The sequence below is a fragment of the Girardinichthys multiradiatus genome, chromosome 13 (assembly GCF_021462225.1).
Source record: "Girardinichthys multiradiatus isolate DD_20200921_A chromosome 13, DD_fGirMul_XY1, whole genome shotgun sequence".
NCBI lineage: Eukaryota > Metazoa > Chordata > Actinopteri > Cyprinodontiformes > Goodeidae > Girardinichthys > Girardinichthys multiradiatus.
The window spans coordinates 18,425,583-18,441,638 of record NC_061806.1 but is presented as its reverse complement, the minus strand read 5'-3'; the positions used below and the strand labels follow the sequence as shown (position 1 = coordinate 18,441,638).

Here is a 16,056-nt window from a genome sequence, read left to right as displayed (position 1 = left end):
ACCCATTCCATAACTCAATAACTGGATGGATCTCACCTTTGAATGCATATAAGACTGCACTTTTATGCCCAGCATTTATAATTGTAAGAGCACAAGTATACAAACTCCGCCCCTACATACTGAGGAGGAATTCTCAGTATTCAAAATAATGTGGCCCATGCTTCCATAGGTGGGATCTGAGAAGCATCATCTTTCTGTGCGTCTTTGCAAAGAAATACTTTTACGCAACATGTTCATCTGGAGAAAAACACACGAACTACCAGCTTCATTGATCAAAGGTTTAGACAACGTAAACAAGCAGCTTGATAAGGTTAAGTTCTAAGGCTAAAAGACGGAAATGAAACTCGTTCCTTTCTGATTTTAAAAAATATTTTTGGTTCGGCAGAACATTCCCGTCGGTACTGCGTTTATTTTTTACGATTAATTTGGTGAGTTTTAACTCTGATCAATCACTTGATGATACTTTTAAATGGTTGCAAGTCTTTCCCGTTTAAGAAGTTATAGTCCATGATTATATTCCAATTGACAAATGCACTAAAAAAGACTTTATGTTTACTTTTGCACATTTAAAACCACCAGCAGCCAACAGAAAGTGGTACAGAAAAAAGTATTTTTTCCTCCTCTTTGCAGACCAGATGAAGGAGTTGGGGGGGAGAAAAAGCCAAAGGAATTTCCCTCACTTCTCAGCCTCCGGGCGGGCGGAGGGGGATGGGGGTAGGGGATTTGCCACTGCTGCCGGTCGCTTTTCTTCTTTCGGACAGGTGAGGGCGCACAAGGACAGCGGAGGCTGCAGGAACACCACCGTCTGCTCCCCCTTCTCTCTCTCACTCTCTCTCTCTCTCTCGTGTGACCAACATGGCTGCAGCTCTCTAGTGTCAGACTTTGAAGTGCATCACACCTATCCAAGCACTGTGCCCTTTTTTACATTGCAAATCAGCTCAGAAACACGCGTAAAGCAGGCTGAATCCAAATGCAACAAGCGGAAGTGTTCAGCATGTCATTGTCTCCAACGTAAGCCTCCTTACTTTTTAAAGAGAGTTTGATGCAACATGCCGAACACGTAAATTTAACAGTGTGGAGAAAAAGGTATGAAGTTCATGTAAAAAGGGGGATTAGTGGGGCATATTTTGCTGTTTGTTTGCTATTTCTTAACAGAAGTTTGTTTAATCTCAGAAAGCTATAATTCAAAATGGCATATTGCAATTTTTTATTGTTGCTTTTTAATATCTAATGGAAAACTGGAATTTCACAAATATATGTCATGATTGTATGGAGTACGGCTAACCTAACAGGTATATGGCCTGAAAGCACCCAGATGACGTGTAGTGCATCAAGCCCTCATCGTTCTACCAAAATAAATGAAAAATCATATTCTCTTGTTATAACTAACAGTTTTGTAACCCAAAACTGTTAATTTGAGAAACAGTTTAAAAAACCTCTCTGAACTAGATGTCAGGCCAGATCCTTCAGTGTGAACATATTGTCTATGTAAAGCGTCATGTACAGTACTTTCTCTCCTAGGATGCTATAAAATAGACTGCTGGCTCTCCTACCCATTTTCATTGGCTTTCTGATGTCATATCTGTTTGTTTGTTTTAAAAAAATCATTCTTCTATTCAGAATCAAAAAGACAACCTTGATAAGATCTGAGCCACTTGGTCTCTTTCAGATCTTTGAGGAAATGTTTTAATTTTCTTGGAAGTAAATGTGAAAATGAACCAAGAAGCAGATTACATTCACATCGGGTTGTTAAGAACAGGGGTGTCCCCAGAGAGTTTTGTAAGGGGGTGGCCAAATGGGGGCCACTAACAAGCTTCGGGTGGCACACCAAAAACCAAAGGCACCGAGAATCAATTTAAAACATTGGGTTTTCTGAAAGAAAGAAAGAAAGAAAGAAAGAAAAAGAAATGAAGCAACTCTTTAAAGCCTGTTTTTTCCTCTGGTAACATTTGAGGGCCAAAAAGGAAAATCATGAAGGACTAAAAAGATAGTGCTTTAAAGAAAGAAATAAATAATAAAATGTTGCAATTCATCAAAGCTTGTCCTTCCTTATCTGAAATTCATGTATTAGAAAATATTATGTCTGGAAAATATTTAGTTGTATTTCAGGTCTTGTATACTTGTTATGTTATTTTCAACGTCCCTTTTTATTCTTCTGGAAATATATATATATATATATACACACACACACACACATATATATGTATATATATATCAGAGCTTTGCTAAGATGGTCTTTTATCTAAACTCTGACTCGACTTGACCTTTAAGGACTTTACTTAACTCCACTTAATGGGGGCCAATGAATGCACAACGTTCACAGACAATATTTCTTGTTTATACTAAATTACCAGGATGAATACTAATTGCTCTGAAATTTTGAATGGTATTCATTTAAAATTTTAACGAATAAGATTAAAGTGCTTTTCAGAATAAAATAACAATAATAAATAATAAAAATGAAAAAAAAAAAGTCGTTTTTACCAGTCCCTTTTTATTTGTTTTGGGATTGCTCGTACTGATCTGTGATTTGACAACTGAAATTTTATGAGGTAGCCAAATGAATCCATAGGTGCAATGCATGGGTTTGAAATACAGCAACTGCACCCTCTCCCCCTACCATAGCGCCACCGCTTTCTCTCCCTTCTGTTTACCCACATTTCTAATCAATGCGTGGCGTCATCAGGGGGGACCATCCTGCAGCCTGGCCTGTTAAGAATGACAGCTCTGTAGAATGGGAGAGAGAAAGAGAGAGAGAGGGTAAATGGTGATCCCTCCCAAAGCTCCGTCTCCACACTCTGCAGCCCTCTTCTTTGAGGGTCACACCGGATTGCGTCCCCTCTTTTCCAGAAGCCTCACCGACACGCTCTCATCCCCACGCCCCACCTCCACCGCCTCCAAACTGAAAACCTCCGCCTCATATTTCTGGCTGCTCTCGCTCTCCCGCGAAGTCGACACCTTTTTAGATCAGCGCCGGTGATGGAAAGCAGAAAGGAGGTGGTGGTGGTGATGTCGGCGGAGGGAGCCACCGGGATCCCTGCGCGAGAACCAAAGGGGAGACCGGACCACAGGAGCTGCCTGAGCCCCGGGGCTGCGCCGTATTCCCGGGAGAGGACCACGGAGCGGGTGCGGGAGGAGAGCGCACGGAGGGGCATGTGTGCCGACGCCAGGCCGGTATCTTCCTCCGGTGACAAGCATCATAAAGACGGCAGCAGTTCGGACAACGAGTCGGACTTCTATGAGGAAATTGATGTGAGCTGCACGCCTGAAAGCATGGACTACCCAACCGCTAATGGTAGGGCGTTATTTTATAGCCTGTCTGTATTTGAATGCAAGTAAAAATGCTGAATTCTGCATCTTGTAAATGTCACAAACAGAGGTCCATGCATATGTTACGAACATATTATATAAGACAGCTTAGTGAAATTGAAAATGATTCAATCCGCGCTTAGTAAAGCAGGAGAAAATCAAGTGAAACAGCGGTCGGTGCGTGCAGCTGTTCTGTCAAGTGGTTGAAAACGCTGCGGTGACACCCACCGTCTAACCAGACATTCTCATCACTTACTCTGGCAGCAAATGTGCCTGTGGAGCTACATTTATTGCATCAGGCAGAAAATAGTATTTTACGTAGCCTGAACCACAGGAAATAAATTTGTGAAGGAAAATCATCTTTATGAATCTATTTTAACTTATGCAAGGTGCAAAAACCGAGCACTGCCAAGGTGAAATAGGCCTGCATGAATGTTAACATGTGATTTTTTTTCACCACATTAAATAGCACATTAATATGTATGTATTGTTTGCATAAAATGTGAAAAGGGAGAGCACTCCACTACAGATGTATGTCAGGAAGGCCCTGCAACAGTGGGGACAGTGCGTCTATGTTTGTGTAATTTATTGTTTACTAGAAATGATGCATTATTCTGCATGTTGGTTCAGGTCGAAGGTCAGATTCCCCGGGTCATTCTCCGGGGGAAACCGGCGCCGATCCGGGTAAGACGGTCCCGGGTCAGAGCTCTCTGTCCTACGGAGCGGACCAGATCCGCCGATACCGAACAGCGTTCACCCGGGAGCAAATCGCCCGTTTGGAGAAGGAGTTCTACCGGGAAAACTACGTGTCCAGGCCGAGAAGATGCGAACTTGCAGCTGCACTAAATCTACCTGAAACCACAATTAAAGTAAGATTTTTTTATTAGTAGCTTAATAATAAAAAATGTTCGGCTTAAATCAGTAAAGATATAATCAGGCTTCAGATCCACAGAAAAATGCTTATTCTTAGCTTATATGATGTAAATTAGCAAAAAGCATTTCCTTCTGTCATTTTATCATATTTTTCTATAACACCAGGTAAAATATAGCTGATTTGCTTAAATAAATGAAAAATCCATGGAAAGAAAGGAGTAAATTAAAAGTTGGGCCTGTGTGCGTAAAAGCGGAACTACTGTTGGATCCAGCTTTTGTTGTTGTTGGTTACAGGCAGGGCCGTGGTTAATCTTTGACTCAATGTATCTCTGTTACAGGTGTGGTTCCAGAACCGCAGAATGAAAGACAAACGCCAGCGCTTGGCCATGACGTGGCCTCACCCCGCCGACCCGGCCTTCTACACCTACATGATGAGCCACGCCGCGGCCACGGGGAACCTGCCCTACCCCTTCCCTTCCCACCTGCCGCTGCCCTACTATTCTCCCCTGAGTGTTGGTGTCGGTGGCGCCCCGGCCCCCGGTGCCACACCTTTTTCGACTCCGCTGCGGTCTCTCGACAGTTTCCGGGTGTTGTCTCACCCCTACCAGAGGCCAGAGCTTCTGTGCGCCTTCAGGCACCCCTCCGTGTACCCGTCAGGCCCGGCCCATGGCCTCGGCCCTGGTGGGAGTCCCTGCTCCTGCCTGGCCTGCCACACCAGTCAGTCCAACGGTATCACTAGCAGGCCATCCGGCTCGGACTTTACCTGCTCCCCAACAAGCAGAACGGACGCCTTTGTCACTTTTACGCCTTCAGTGCTCAGCAAATCTTCATCTGTGACATTAGACCAAAGGGAAGAGGTGCCTCTGACCAGATGAAACCAAAACAACACAACCCATCCTTTGTGTAAGCATAAACGTCTACATATTTGGACCATGACTAAAACAGCATGAAGAAATCGAGGAAGAAGACAACATGCCAGATGTTCAAGCAATAGGCGCGCAACGGATCTGTCCTGACTGTAATATAATCCAATTTCAGAGCCAGTACATAAATACAGGAAGCCAGATCTGATTTTTAGAAGATCGTTTGACTTATTTAAGTGGGGCAGGTCCAATTGGATGGATGTCATTAAGGTTTTCTCTTATTGTTATTGCTTGTCGTCTCTTTAGGCATCCAGATCGATCTACGTGTTTTATTAGTTACGCGAGAATGATGCTTTCCATCTCTCTTTTTTAACAAGAGGATTTTTTTTTTTCCATAAAGCAGACTATGTCCGTCTCATTAGAAGCCACTCTCCGCACCAGGGTCCTGGCAGCGGCAGCGGCGGCGGCGGCGGCGGTAGCGGCGGCGGGGGCTGCACGGGCCGAAATGTGCACATGCAAGTAAAATTAGTAAGTGATGTATATGTAAGAGCCGGCACATTCTGAGCGTTGAATTAATCGTAATACTAGCAGGAAGGGATTGTTGCTGCCAAAAGGTATAACAAGGCGCCGAGGGAACGGATTAGATTTAGACTGCAGGGCCCGCACGGCTTGGTGCGGGAGATGGATTGGGGAAGGAGGGGGAGGCCAGAGGAGGATGGAGAGGGGACAATCAAAAGGAGGAGAAAATAGAAGAGAATCAAGCGCTCTACATTTTCCGCTCCTCTCTTGATGTTAGGACATGCTGATTTCAAATCCGATCGAATTCAGTTTTTTGTTTCGTCAATACTTTTGTAAACTGCATGAAAATGTGGTTGAAAAATGAAAGGTGGAAAGACGTCTGTTGATGCTTCATTGTGACTGAGAAGTGATGGCAAAAAGACGGTGGTTAGCTGGGAGGAAATGGGCTGACCCTGCCAGACGTTCAACGTTCTTATTTTGGGTTCAATTTGGACTCAATCAACGGGCTAAAACGTAAAATTAGACTTTTTGAAAAATATAAAATTATGAACGGCCAGCCTTAAATAGCCATACAAAAGACATCTATAGATGTCCAGTGTTTTTTTGTTTTTGTTTTTTTTTTGTTGTTGTTTGTTTTTTGGCTCTATGTTCACATCGTTTATGTGTTATTATTAATATTAATATAATTGTTATTATTTGTGGCTATTTGCTCATGTTTTTCAGACTGCGTTGTCTATAATGTCTTGTTTGCAATAAATTATGTCAATGGATAACTTGAGTGTTTGTCAGCTAAACATATTTGTCTTTTTAGTTTTAAAACCTGAAATTCTTGTAATGTTTTATGGAAACAAAACCTGTATTATTTTCATTTCAATCACTTTTTTCGTTTGATTTCGTTCAGAACAAGTCCCCCTGTTCCCTTCTTTCGATAATAACACCAATTTAGTTCTCAAGTGGCCGCTGTCAAAACACCCCAGCGTGGCCCCCCGATCCCCTCCAATATATCTCCTGACGGGACCGAGAGATTGACCGTGACAGCTAAGTGGTCCCCGGGCTCCGTTAACGCCACTCATATTTTCTCTGCAACCATTTAATAGACACAGAATTAGTTGTCTGGATACTGGAGAGCGAGAGAAAAAAAGAACAAGCATCGATCTTTTAAAGAGGAGCGCAAACAATCAGTAGGATCTTAATTGGTTGCGTTTGAACGCGGCCGCTCAAATTAAACGAGTTTTCGGATTTAATCGCGTTGAGGAAAGACATGCGGCCCACAGAGTGCACGCAAAATTGCCTTTAAAAGGCCTTTTATATTACATATTAGACGTGATTGTTACATAATATCTTGTATTTGGCGTGGACATTAAGGAGTCTTGATGGGATATTCACTGCCAGCGTAACCGCAACGAAATCCTTTAACAATAAACAACAAGCCTAATTCCCATTTCGGCCCTCGCTCTTAGCCCTTAAACCGAAGGGGTAGGGTGTCCCAGATGATTCTGTCGAGTATAGGAAAATGGCGTTGAAGCTCTTAAAAATAGAAAAACTAAAATATTTTCAAGGGCATAGGAAATGAAGGGCGTATACTCTCAGAAATATAGATTTGTTTCACAGTTAACTTATTTTAATAGCACAAGCAGCACTATAATGTGTTCATTTTGGTATAACCATTAATCAGAACTTGCCCTAGATTATATGGAGCTCTGAGCAGAATTTGATTTGAGGCCCTAATACTAGTTTAGACTATGAAATACAGAGAAGTAAATAAATTGCCAAGACAAAGTTATTTCTCTGATTGTTGTTTGTTTGCTATGCTCTGGCACGGTTGTCATTTATTTATTAATACGTCAGCAGTTACTTTGTTCCTGAAATGAGACTTTAGCAGGGACACAAGCAGCAGACATGACTATAAACCCTGAATATTTTCCTCTTCATAATTACATAATATCAATAACATTTGTCAGTTTTTTAAAATCCTGGATAAATGTCTACGGTGAATTGGAAACCATTTTGGATTTATTTAAACTTGATATTCATAAACCTTTAGAGCAATTTTTAAAGTTGGCTCGTTTTTTTACCAAATTTAGGTACAAGAGAGGTTTTGAAACTTATTTATTCAGTGGGAGAAACCAAGCACCAAGGCTGGTCTGGAGGCCCGGTAGCAGCTTAGTTCGATTCTGACTTGGGCCGGCTCTGTGATTAGTTATCTGTATACTGTATATTAAAAAAATACATTTTCCAATTTAAAATATTTTGCCATCACAGAAACCATTAAGATGTGTTGTTGTTTGCTTGATGTTTTTAACCAGCAAAAAAGGAGCATAATACTGTAGTATTTTGTAGTACATTTAAATACATTATTAAAAGAACATCAAACAAACAAAGCAAGACTGTAACGTCTAGTGGGATGTAACCTGACACGTTTTAACTTATGGTTTAATATACAAGCACGTAAAGTTTTCTACTTTGGAACAGCTATATACTGTTATTATGTTATTTGGTTATATTATAAACATTTTTCAAACACACTAAATGTAATATATTTATAGGGCACACTTGGAATATTACTTGTGTTGTTCGTACACAGACACACAAAAGGAACGTCTGCTGACATTTGTTGCAGAACTGACAGCTGTTTAAGCAACCCATAAGGGCTCGTTACGTCTTATACTTATACTTGAACATGTACATAGAGGAAATAAGTGAAAACTAAGTGATGATGTCTCATATTTTGTAATGGAATATTTCTAAACACTACCTGAATGAAGTGCAAAAGGATAGGGCTGGAACCCTGATATATATATATATATATATATATATATATATCAAATAGACATACTAACATAGTAATCTCTTCAAACACTCCTAAATGTAAACAGAATATTTATATGTATATAGACCCCCAACCAAATATCCTAAAAGGCCATCAGTCGCTTCTTGAGGTAAGAACGTGGTGTCCTACACAATCAGAAACCCACTGCACCAGTGATTCCCCCCCGACACCCACACACTCACACACACACACACACACACGCTCCTCCTGAATCCCCCTCTCCAGTGCACGCGTTTGATTGATGGCCTTATTAACTGGAGTTCTTGTAAGTGTGACCGAGCTGATTAAAATGCATATGTTTGGAATAATATAGCGTTTAAGCCTCCCGGGTCGAGCAGATTTATCTAAACTATCAGGCTCAGCGTCTTTAAGCCTGATACAGAAACGAGGGTCAGGCAGGAAAATTGTTTCTTGTTTTTTTTGCGCCATAAAACAAGGATGAGGAGGATCAGGCTGATCTCTCAAAGATCAGCTTGTTTTGAATGTTTTTTTTAAAGCTTTGTAAAGCAGAGTGTGCCAAAGTGACACATTAAAGTGAGGCAAATTACAACCACATTTACCCAGGCGCACATATACATGCGACTGTATCCTCAGCGGTAGCATCAGCACCGTCAGTTAATTGCGGGACGATGACTGAGCTGGAAGATGTGATGGGATCGTATAGATTGCGCGTAAAACAGCAATTACATCCGACTTATAAAATCCTATTAGCGAGAATTGGTGGAGGGTTCCCACAGCTCCCACAACTAATACAAAGCGTTTTGATAGGGGCGGTGCAGTGCAGCTGTCCACCGAACAAGGGGGAAAAACGGTTAACGGATCTGTGGCTGCTGCTGCTGCCGCTGCTAGTTAAATTGGATTACATCCTAATTTACAGAGCCTCGTCGTAGCGCGAAAAGAGGCTGGCGGAGGCGTGGACGGACCGATCGCACAGTAATGATGATGAATGGGGGATTAATGCGCATACAAGCAAGGCAATTTAAGTCTTCATCTGTTTAAACGGCCTTCCAATATCATTTGGTAACGGAGGTCACGTTAAATCAATCGGGAGAGGGAGGGGTGGGGGAGCGAAAGTCATTTTTCGCTGTGGGGGTGGGTCTGGTTGGGGTGGGGGGGGGTCTTTATCAACATTATTTACGGCGCACCGGAGACAACCAAGCGCGGAGAGAAAATGGGACCCGGCTGCTGCTACTGCGAGCTTCTGTCAAACAGGATAACAGAGCAGGAAGGATTCGGACCATCACAAGAACAACTCAATTAAATCCTCATCTTTAGGTGTTCAAATTAAGTACAGCCCATACGAGGTTTCAAAACAAACCAGGCAACAATTTGTCTTCAAAACACATTTACACACCCTTCTCTGCTTCATTTTATATATCAAAATTGCATGCTTACATCCATCCATTAAGCTTGTAAAATAAAAATATGCAGTTAAACCTTATTTCAAACTTAAAAGAATATTGTTCAAGTTAAATCAGTGGATCCATACATCTGCATACCTTTTTTTTTCAAGGTTCGTTTAAAAAATAATCCCCCTGAACACTAAAGCTCAGTGAAACAAGGTGGTGGTAGCATCATGCTATGGGGTTGCTTTTCTTCAGCCTCCGTTTCAGATTTTGAACAAATGGTTAAAGTAAATTTCATTTCACTTAAACTTTTAATTGTTTAATTACTACAAAAAAGCAAATCAAATAAATTTTTTACATTCTGAAAAATACACTGTTGAATGTGAAAGTGTCTGATTCATGATTTAAAACTTTTGTTTTTGAAAGGATAGTTGTTTCTTTGTCTACAGCAAAAACTTGGTAACATGAAAAGAAAGCCATAAGAAGTGTTTTTAAAGATGGCCACAAGCTATGTAGGTGGCACAGCAAACATTTGGACGAAACAAAACCACGTTACCTTTTTTCAACTACATGCAAATCAAAATGTGAGACAGAAAACCAACTTCCTGGACACACTTCACACAGTGAAACATGGCGTTGATGATACATTGTGTGTGTGTGGATGCGTTTCTTCATCGGGGACAGGGAAGCTGCTCAGAAGTGATGGAGGGAGGGATGGAGGTAAATGCAAAGAAATCCTGGAAGAAATGCTACTCAAAGCAGCAAAAGTCTGAGGTGGAGGTTTCTCTTCCAGCTGGACGTTGATTCTTAACATGCAGCCAGAAAAACAGGAAAATAAATGGTGTACATCAAAGCATTATCTGTCATGTTTAAAAGTCTAGACCTAAATCCCAAACTAATAAAAACTGTGCAACAAACCATTATTTCTTATGTTGAGAGCACCTTAGACCATATGGGTGTTTATTGACCTAGATATGGTATTGTAAAGTAAAAAAAATAACTAATACATCAGTTTGGCTGCACGTAACTGGACTGGGCATGTCAATGGTACAGGTGAAACTCCAAGAGCAACTGTGCAAAACTAAACAAAGCTATATGCTACACAGTCCATATATACAGGGGTTGGACAATGAAACTGAAACACCTGTCATTTTAGTGTGGTAGGTTTCATGGCTAAATTGGACCAGCCTGGTAGCCAGTCTTCATTGATTGCACATTGCACCAGTAAGAGCAGAGTGTGAAGGTTCAATTAGCAGGGTAAGAGCACAGTTTTGCTCAAAATATTGAAATGCACACAGCATTATGGGTGACATACCAGAGTTCAAAAGAGGACAAATTGTTGGTGCACACTTGCTGGCGCATCTGTGACCAAGACAGGAAGTCTTTGTGATGTATCAAGAGCCACGGTATCCAGGGTAATGTCAGCATACCACCAAGAAGGACGAACCACATCCAACATGATTAACTGTGGACGCAAGAGGAAGCTGTCTGAAAGGGATGTTCGGGTGCTAACCCGGATTGTATCCAAAAAATATAAAACCACGGCTGCCCAAATCATGGCAGAATTAAATGTGCACCTCAACTCTCCTGTTTCCACCAGAACTGAGCTCCACAAGGTCAATATACACGGCCGGGCTGCTATAGCCAAACCTTTGGTCACTCATGCCAATGCCAAACGTCGGTTTCAATGGTGCAAGGGGCGCAAATCTTGGGCTGTGGACAATGTGAAACATGTATTGTTCTCTGATGAGTCCACCTTTACTGTTTTCCCCACATCCGGGAGAGTTACGGTGTGGAGAAGCCCCAAAGAAGCGTTCCACCCAGACTGTTGCATGCCCAGAGTGAAGCATGGGGGTGGATCAGTGATGGTTTGGGCTGCCATATAATGGCATTCCCTTGACCCAATACTTGTGCTAGATGGGTGCGTCACTGCCAAGGACTACCGAATCATTCTTGAGGACCATGTGCATCCAATGGTTCAAACATTGTATCCTGAAGGTGGTGCCGTGTATCAGGATGACAATGCACCAATACACACAGCAAGACTGGAGAAAGATTAGTTTGATGAACATGAAAGTGAAGTTGAACATCTCCCATGGCCTGCACAGTCATCAGATCTAAATATTATTGAGCCACTTTAGGGTGTTTTGGAGGAGCGAGTCAGGAAACGTTTTCCTCCACCAGTATCACGTAGTGACCTGGCCACTATCCTGCAAGAAGAATGGCTTAAAATCCCTCTGACCACTGTGCAGGACTTGTATATGTCATTCCCAAGACGAATTGATGCTGTATTGGCCACAAAAGGAGGCCCTACACCATACTAATAAATTATTGTGGTCTAAAACCAGGTGTTTCAGTTTCACTGTCCAACCCCTATATATATATATACATATATATATATATATATATATATATATATATATGTGTGTGTGTGTGTCTGGTCACATTTAACATGTTCACTGAATCAGCCACCCTTTGCATATCCACAGAGCTACAAACAGTATTTCTGTGAATTCATGGAGCAGAACCACCAGTGTTGAATCATTACCTCAGCATGAAATATATGGATGATATTTTGCATCCGTTGATGTTTTACTACCAACATTCCTAACCTCCCCCCACACAACCTCCACAACAACCTCTCAGGTTCAGTGAGGAATTAAAGATGAGGCCATACCAGACTGCTACTCTGATGTACAATTGTCACAAGTAATGGGCACATAATGGCCAAGTGAGACTTTATTGATATCATTGGTAGGAGCTCTGCCACCACAGTCTGCCTAAAATCTTTCTCAGTGTTGCCATAATGACCAACTCATTAAAAGTCATTAGACTGTTCTGCTGTATTCTCCGTGACGTCTTTTTGTTTTGTGGAAGCGCTCAAAGAGCATGCACTGCATTGTGCGAAACTGCTTAAAAATGATTTAATAAGCACTTCGTTTTACGACAGTGTTATTATTTTACAGCCGTTTTGGCTGCCAAAGGCTTTGCAGATCAGTCCAATTCTCCCCACACATCCCTTTATTTTACTGCTCGCTGGCTGCTTTACTGCTCGGTAACAGCGGTGGCTGAAGGCGACAGGAAAAGTTGGTCCCCTTCTTTCCCACACAATCAAACTAATTCCAACGTAAGGGATGGAACTGTTCCCACAGTCACACATGGGCTTGCGTCATTCGCAACATTAGATGTTGTTCTTCTCAATGAGAATGTGGGTTTGCTTGATTTCCTCTGCAGAATAGAAATAGAAGTGATGACAATTTGATCTCTGCTGTGGCCACTGGTTCTGTCTGTGCACAGCAGGTATGTGTGAGCCTCCCTGTGACAGAGCACCTCATTGCTGCAGTGATGTATCCTCATTATGCCCCCATCGCATTACCGTCACACCCAGGCTGCTGCTTTTCTCTTGGGGTCCAGAGCGACCAGGGTCTCCCCTTCTATCCCCTCCTAAAGCTCCTACAATCCCCCCTCCCCTTATTTTGACCCCAGTGCACCAGCATCCCCCAGCTTGGCCCTACAGATGCAGACATTTGATGGCACTCCCGGTAAAAATGTGCAAGAAAAATAATATAAAAGACATTGATCTTGTATTGCAGTAGTTTAATATCAGAAGGAAAATTTTAGAAATATGTAACTTACCATACCGCCATGGCATTGCATATCTCCCTTTCATTTCAGTTGGATAAGAAAAAACACTCCACAATCACAATTCAAATGCACAAGATACGTTTTTAAGTTGTTGGAGAATATATGTAGTAAAAAGAGACATAAGGAAGAATTTATATTGGATAAAGTCTTTTTCCTATTTTTACCTTTAATTTCACTCACATTCTCTTATTAAATCTCCTATTAGTTTGTGAAAGTGATACAATATGCTTGTGAGTACAGCAGCATATGAACGTTAGTTTTACTTGAGTTGCATTTAGTTTGCACTGAAATAAAATTGACTGAAACCGACTGAATGTGACTGGATTTCGTTTGTAGTTTCCTTTTGTTGTGAACATGGGCTACGTAAATATATAGAATCTTCTTGTTTCGGTTGCAAGTTGTTTGTACAGCCCATTAAGTTCCAGATTTGGACTCTGAGTCAGCCCAGCACTATCAATATCTTAATTCTCAGCCAGTTCTTGGTAGAGTTGCTGGTATGTTTTTGGTCATTGTCATGTTGCAGGGTTCAGTTCTGCCTCAGTTTTTATTTTTTTATGTTTTATTTTATTTTTTTATTTTTTTGCAGATGGTCTCACATTTTCCTCAAGCACCCTCTGATCCAGGATGGAACTCATATTTAATTTTAAGATGGTGAGCTGGTCAGGTCCTGCTACAGTAAAGCATCTTCAAACCATGACACATCCACCTCCGTACTTCATATTGTTCTTCTCCTAGAAGACTCATGGGGCCAAAGAAGAACAACAGTAGTCTTGGTCTTTCTCTACATTTTCTCTAGCAAAGTTCAGTCTTTCATTTATGTTTTCTTAGAAAGCAAGTGTTTCCTCCTTGCATACCTCAAATGGAAGCCAAATGTGTGCAGTCTCTTTCTGATTGTACAGCCATGCAGTTTCATACCAACAGTTGCAATTGACTGTTGTAGGTCCTATGATTACATTTTAGGGTTTTTGGTGACTTCTTTTAGCGTCTTACAGTCTGCTCTCTGGGTGAACTGTCCTGGATTGCCAGACCTGGGCATGTTGAGATTTGGTTTGAATGTGATCCAATTGCAGGTTATTTCCTGTACATTGGAATGTTTTGAGACCTTTTTTTTATCTTTTATCAAACTCGTAACCTGCTACAACCTTCTTTCTTTCAATACCACTTTGTTGTTTACTCTGACTTTAACAGTGACGTGCCAATCCTAATTTGAAATACAGAGTAACAAGGTTCTAATAATGTACACCTGATGTGATACGCCTGTGTGTCATTTTATTCCATTTTAAGTGGGAGTACATGTTGGTTGTGTCATAATACAATTTATTTTCACAGAAATTGCCTCTTTTCATTATTTATTTACACATTACATACACTTTATTAGTTACACCTGTCCAACTGCTTGTTAACGTAAATTTCTAATCAGCCAATCACATGGCAGCAACTCAATGCATTTAGGCATGTAGACATGGTCAAGACGATCTGGTGCAGTTTAAACCGAGCATCAGAATGGAGAAGAAAGGTGATTTAAGTGACTTTGAACGTGGCATGGTTGTTGGTGCTAGACGGACTGGTCTGAGTATTTCAGAAACTGCTGATCTACTGGGATTTTCGCACACTACCATCTCTAGGGTTTACAGAGAATGGTCCGAAAAAGAGAAAATATCCAGTGAGCGGCAGTTCTGTGGGTGTATATGCCTTGTTGATTCCAGAGGTCAGAGGAGAATGGCCAGACTGGTTCGAGCTGATAGAAAGGCAACAGTAACTCAAATAACCACTTGTTACAACCAAGACATGCAGAAGAGCATCTCTGAACGCACAACACATCGAACCTTGAGGCAGATGGGCAACAGTAGCAGAAGACCGCCGGGTGCCACTCCTGTCAGCTAACAACAGGAAACTGAGGCTACAATTCGCACAGGCTCACCAAAATTGGACGACAGAAGATTGGAAAAACGTTGCCTGGTCTGATGAGTCTCGATTTCTGCTGCGAAATTCGGATGGTAGTATCAGAATTGGTTTCAGACTGGTTTCTTGAACATGACAATGAGTTCACGTTACTCAAATGGCCTCCACAGTCACCAGATCTCAATCCAATAGAGCACCTTTGGGATGTGATGGAACAGGAGATTCGCATCATGGATGTACAGCCGACAAATCTGCAGCATCTGTGTGATGCTATCATGTCAATATGGACCAAGCTCTCTGAGGAATGTTTCCAGTACCTTGTGGAATTTATGCCACGAAGGATTAAGGCATTTCTGAAGGCAGTGGGGGTCCAACCCGGTACTAGCAAGGTGTACCTAATAAATTGGCTGGTGAGTGTATGAATTTCAAAGATCCAGATATTTGTTGTCATGTTCTAACTACACCCAAAGGGTCCTGGTCTGTCTTTTAAAACCTTCATTTGCCTCACATTTTCCTGTCTTTTCTTGCTGGTTACTAAAATTGTTCCCTAAATAACTTGATTGTGTTGAGGTTTTCTGGCCTCATTTGTTGACAAGATTGTTCATACTAGAATATTAATTTGCAGAAACTTGGTTGTAAAGTACATTTATTTATTCATATTTATTTTGACGGCACAGTTCAGGTCAGTGCAAGGAAGAAGTGTGATAGAAAAAAGTGCACTGTACCCTGTGACAATCCAATCAAGGATAACCTTGATTGGATTGTCAAA

At 41.5% G+C, this 16,056-nt stretch overlaps 1 protein-coding gene and 1 long non-coding RNA gene across 2 annotated transcripts; both read left to right on the top strand.

Annotated features, from left to right (window-relative positions):
• Window positions 1-880: 880 nt before the first annotated feature.
• LOC124879189 lies at window positions 881-14,717 on the top strand. Its single transcript, XR_007040970.1, has 2 exons — window positions 881-1,011; window positions 13,972-14,717. It is a non-coding gene; the product is annotated as an uncharacterized LOC124879189 (long non-coding RNA).
• evx1 (even-skipped homeobox 1) lies at window positions 2,363-6,342 on the top strand. The gene is given in 4 exon segments (XM_047383610.1): window positions 2,363-2,855; window positions 2,858-3,295; window positions 3,940-4,178; window positions 4,521-6,342. Coding segments are annotated over 4 exon segments (1,305 nt in total). The 5' UTR covers window positions 2,363-2,764; the 3' UTR covers window positions 5,058-6,342.
• Window positions 14,718-16,056: the final 1,339 nt, after the last annotated feature.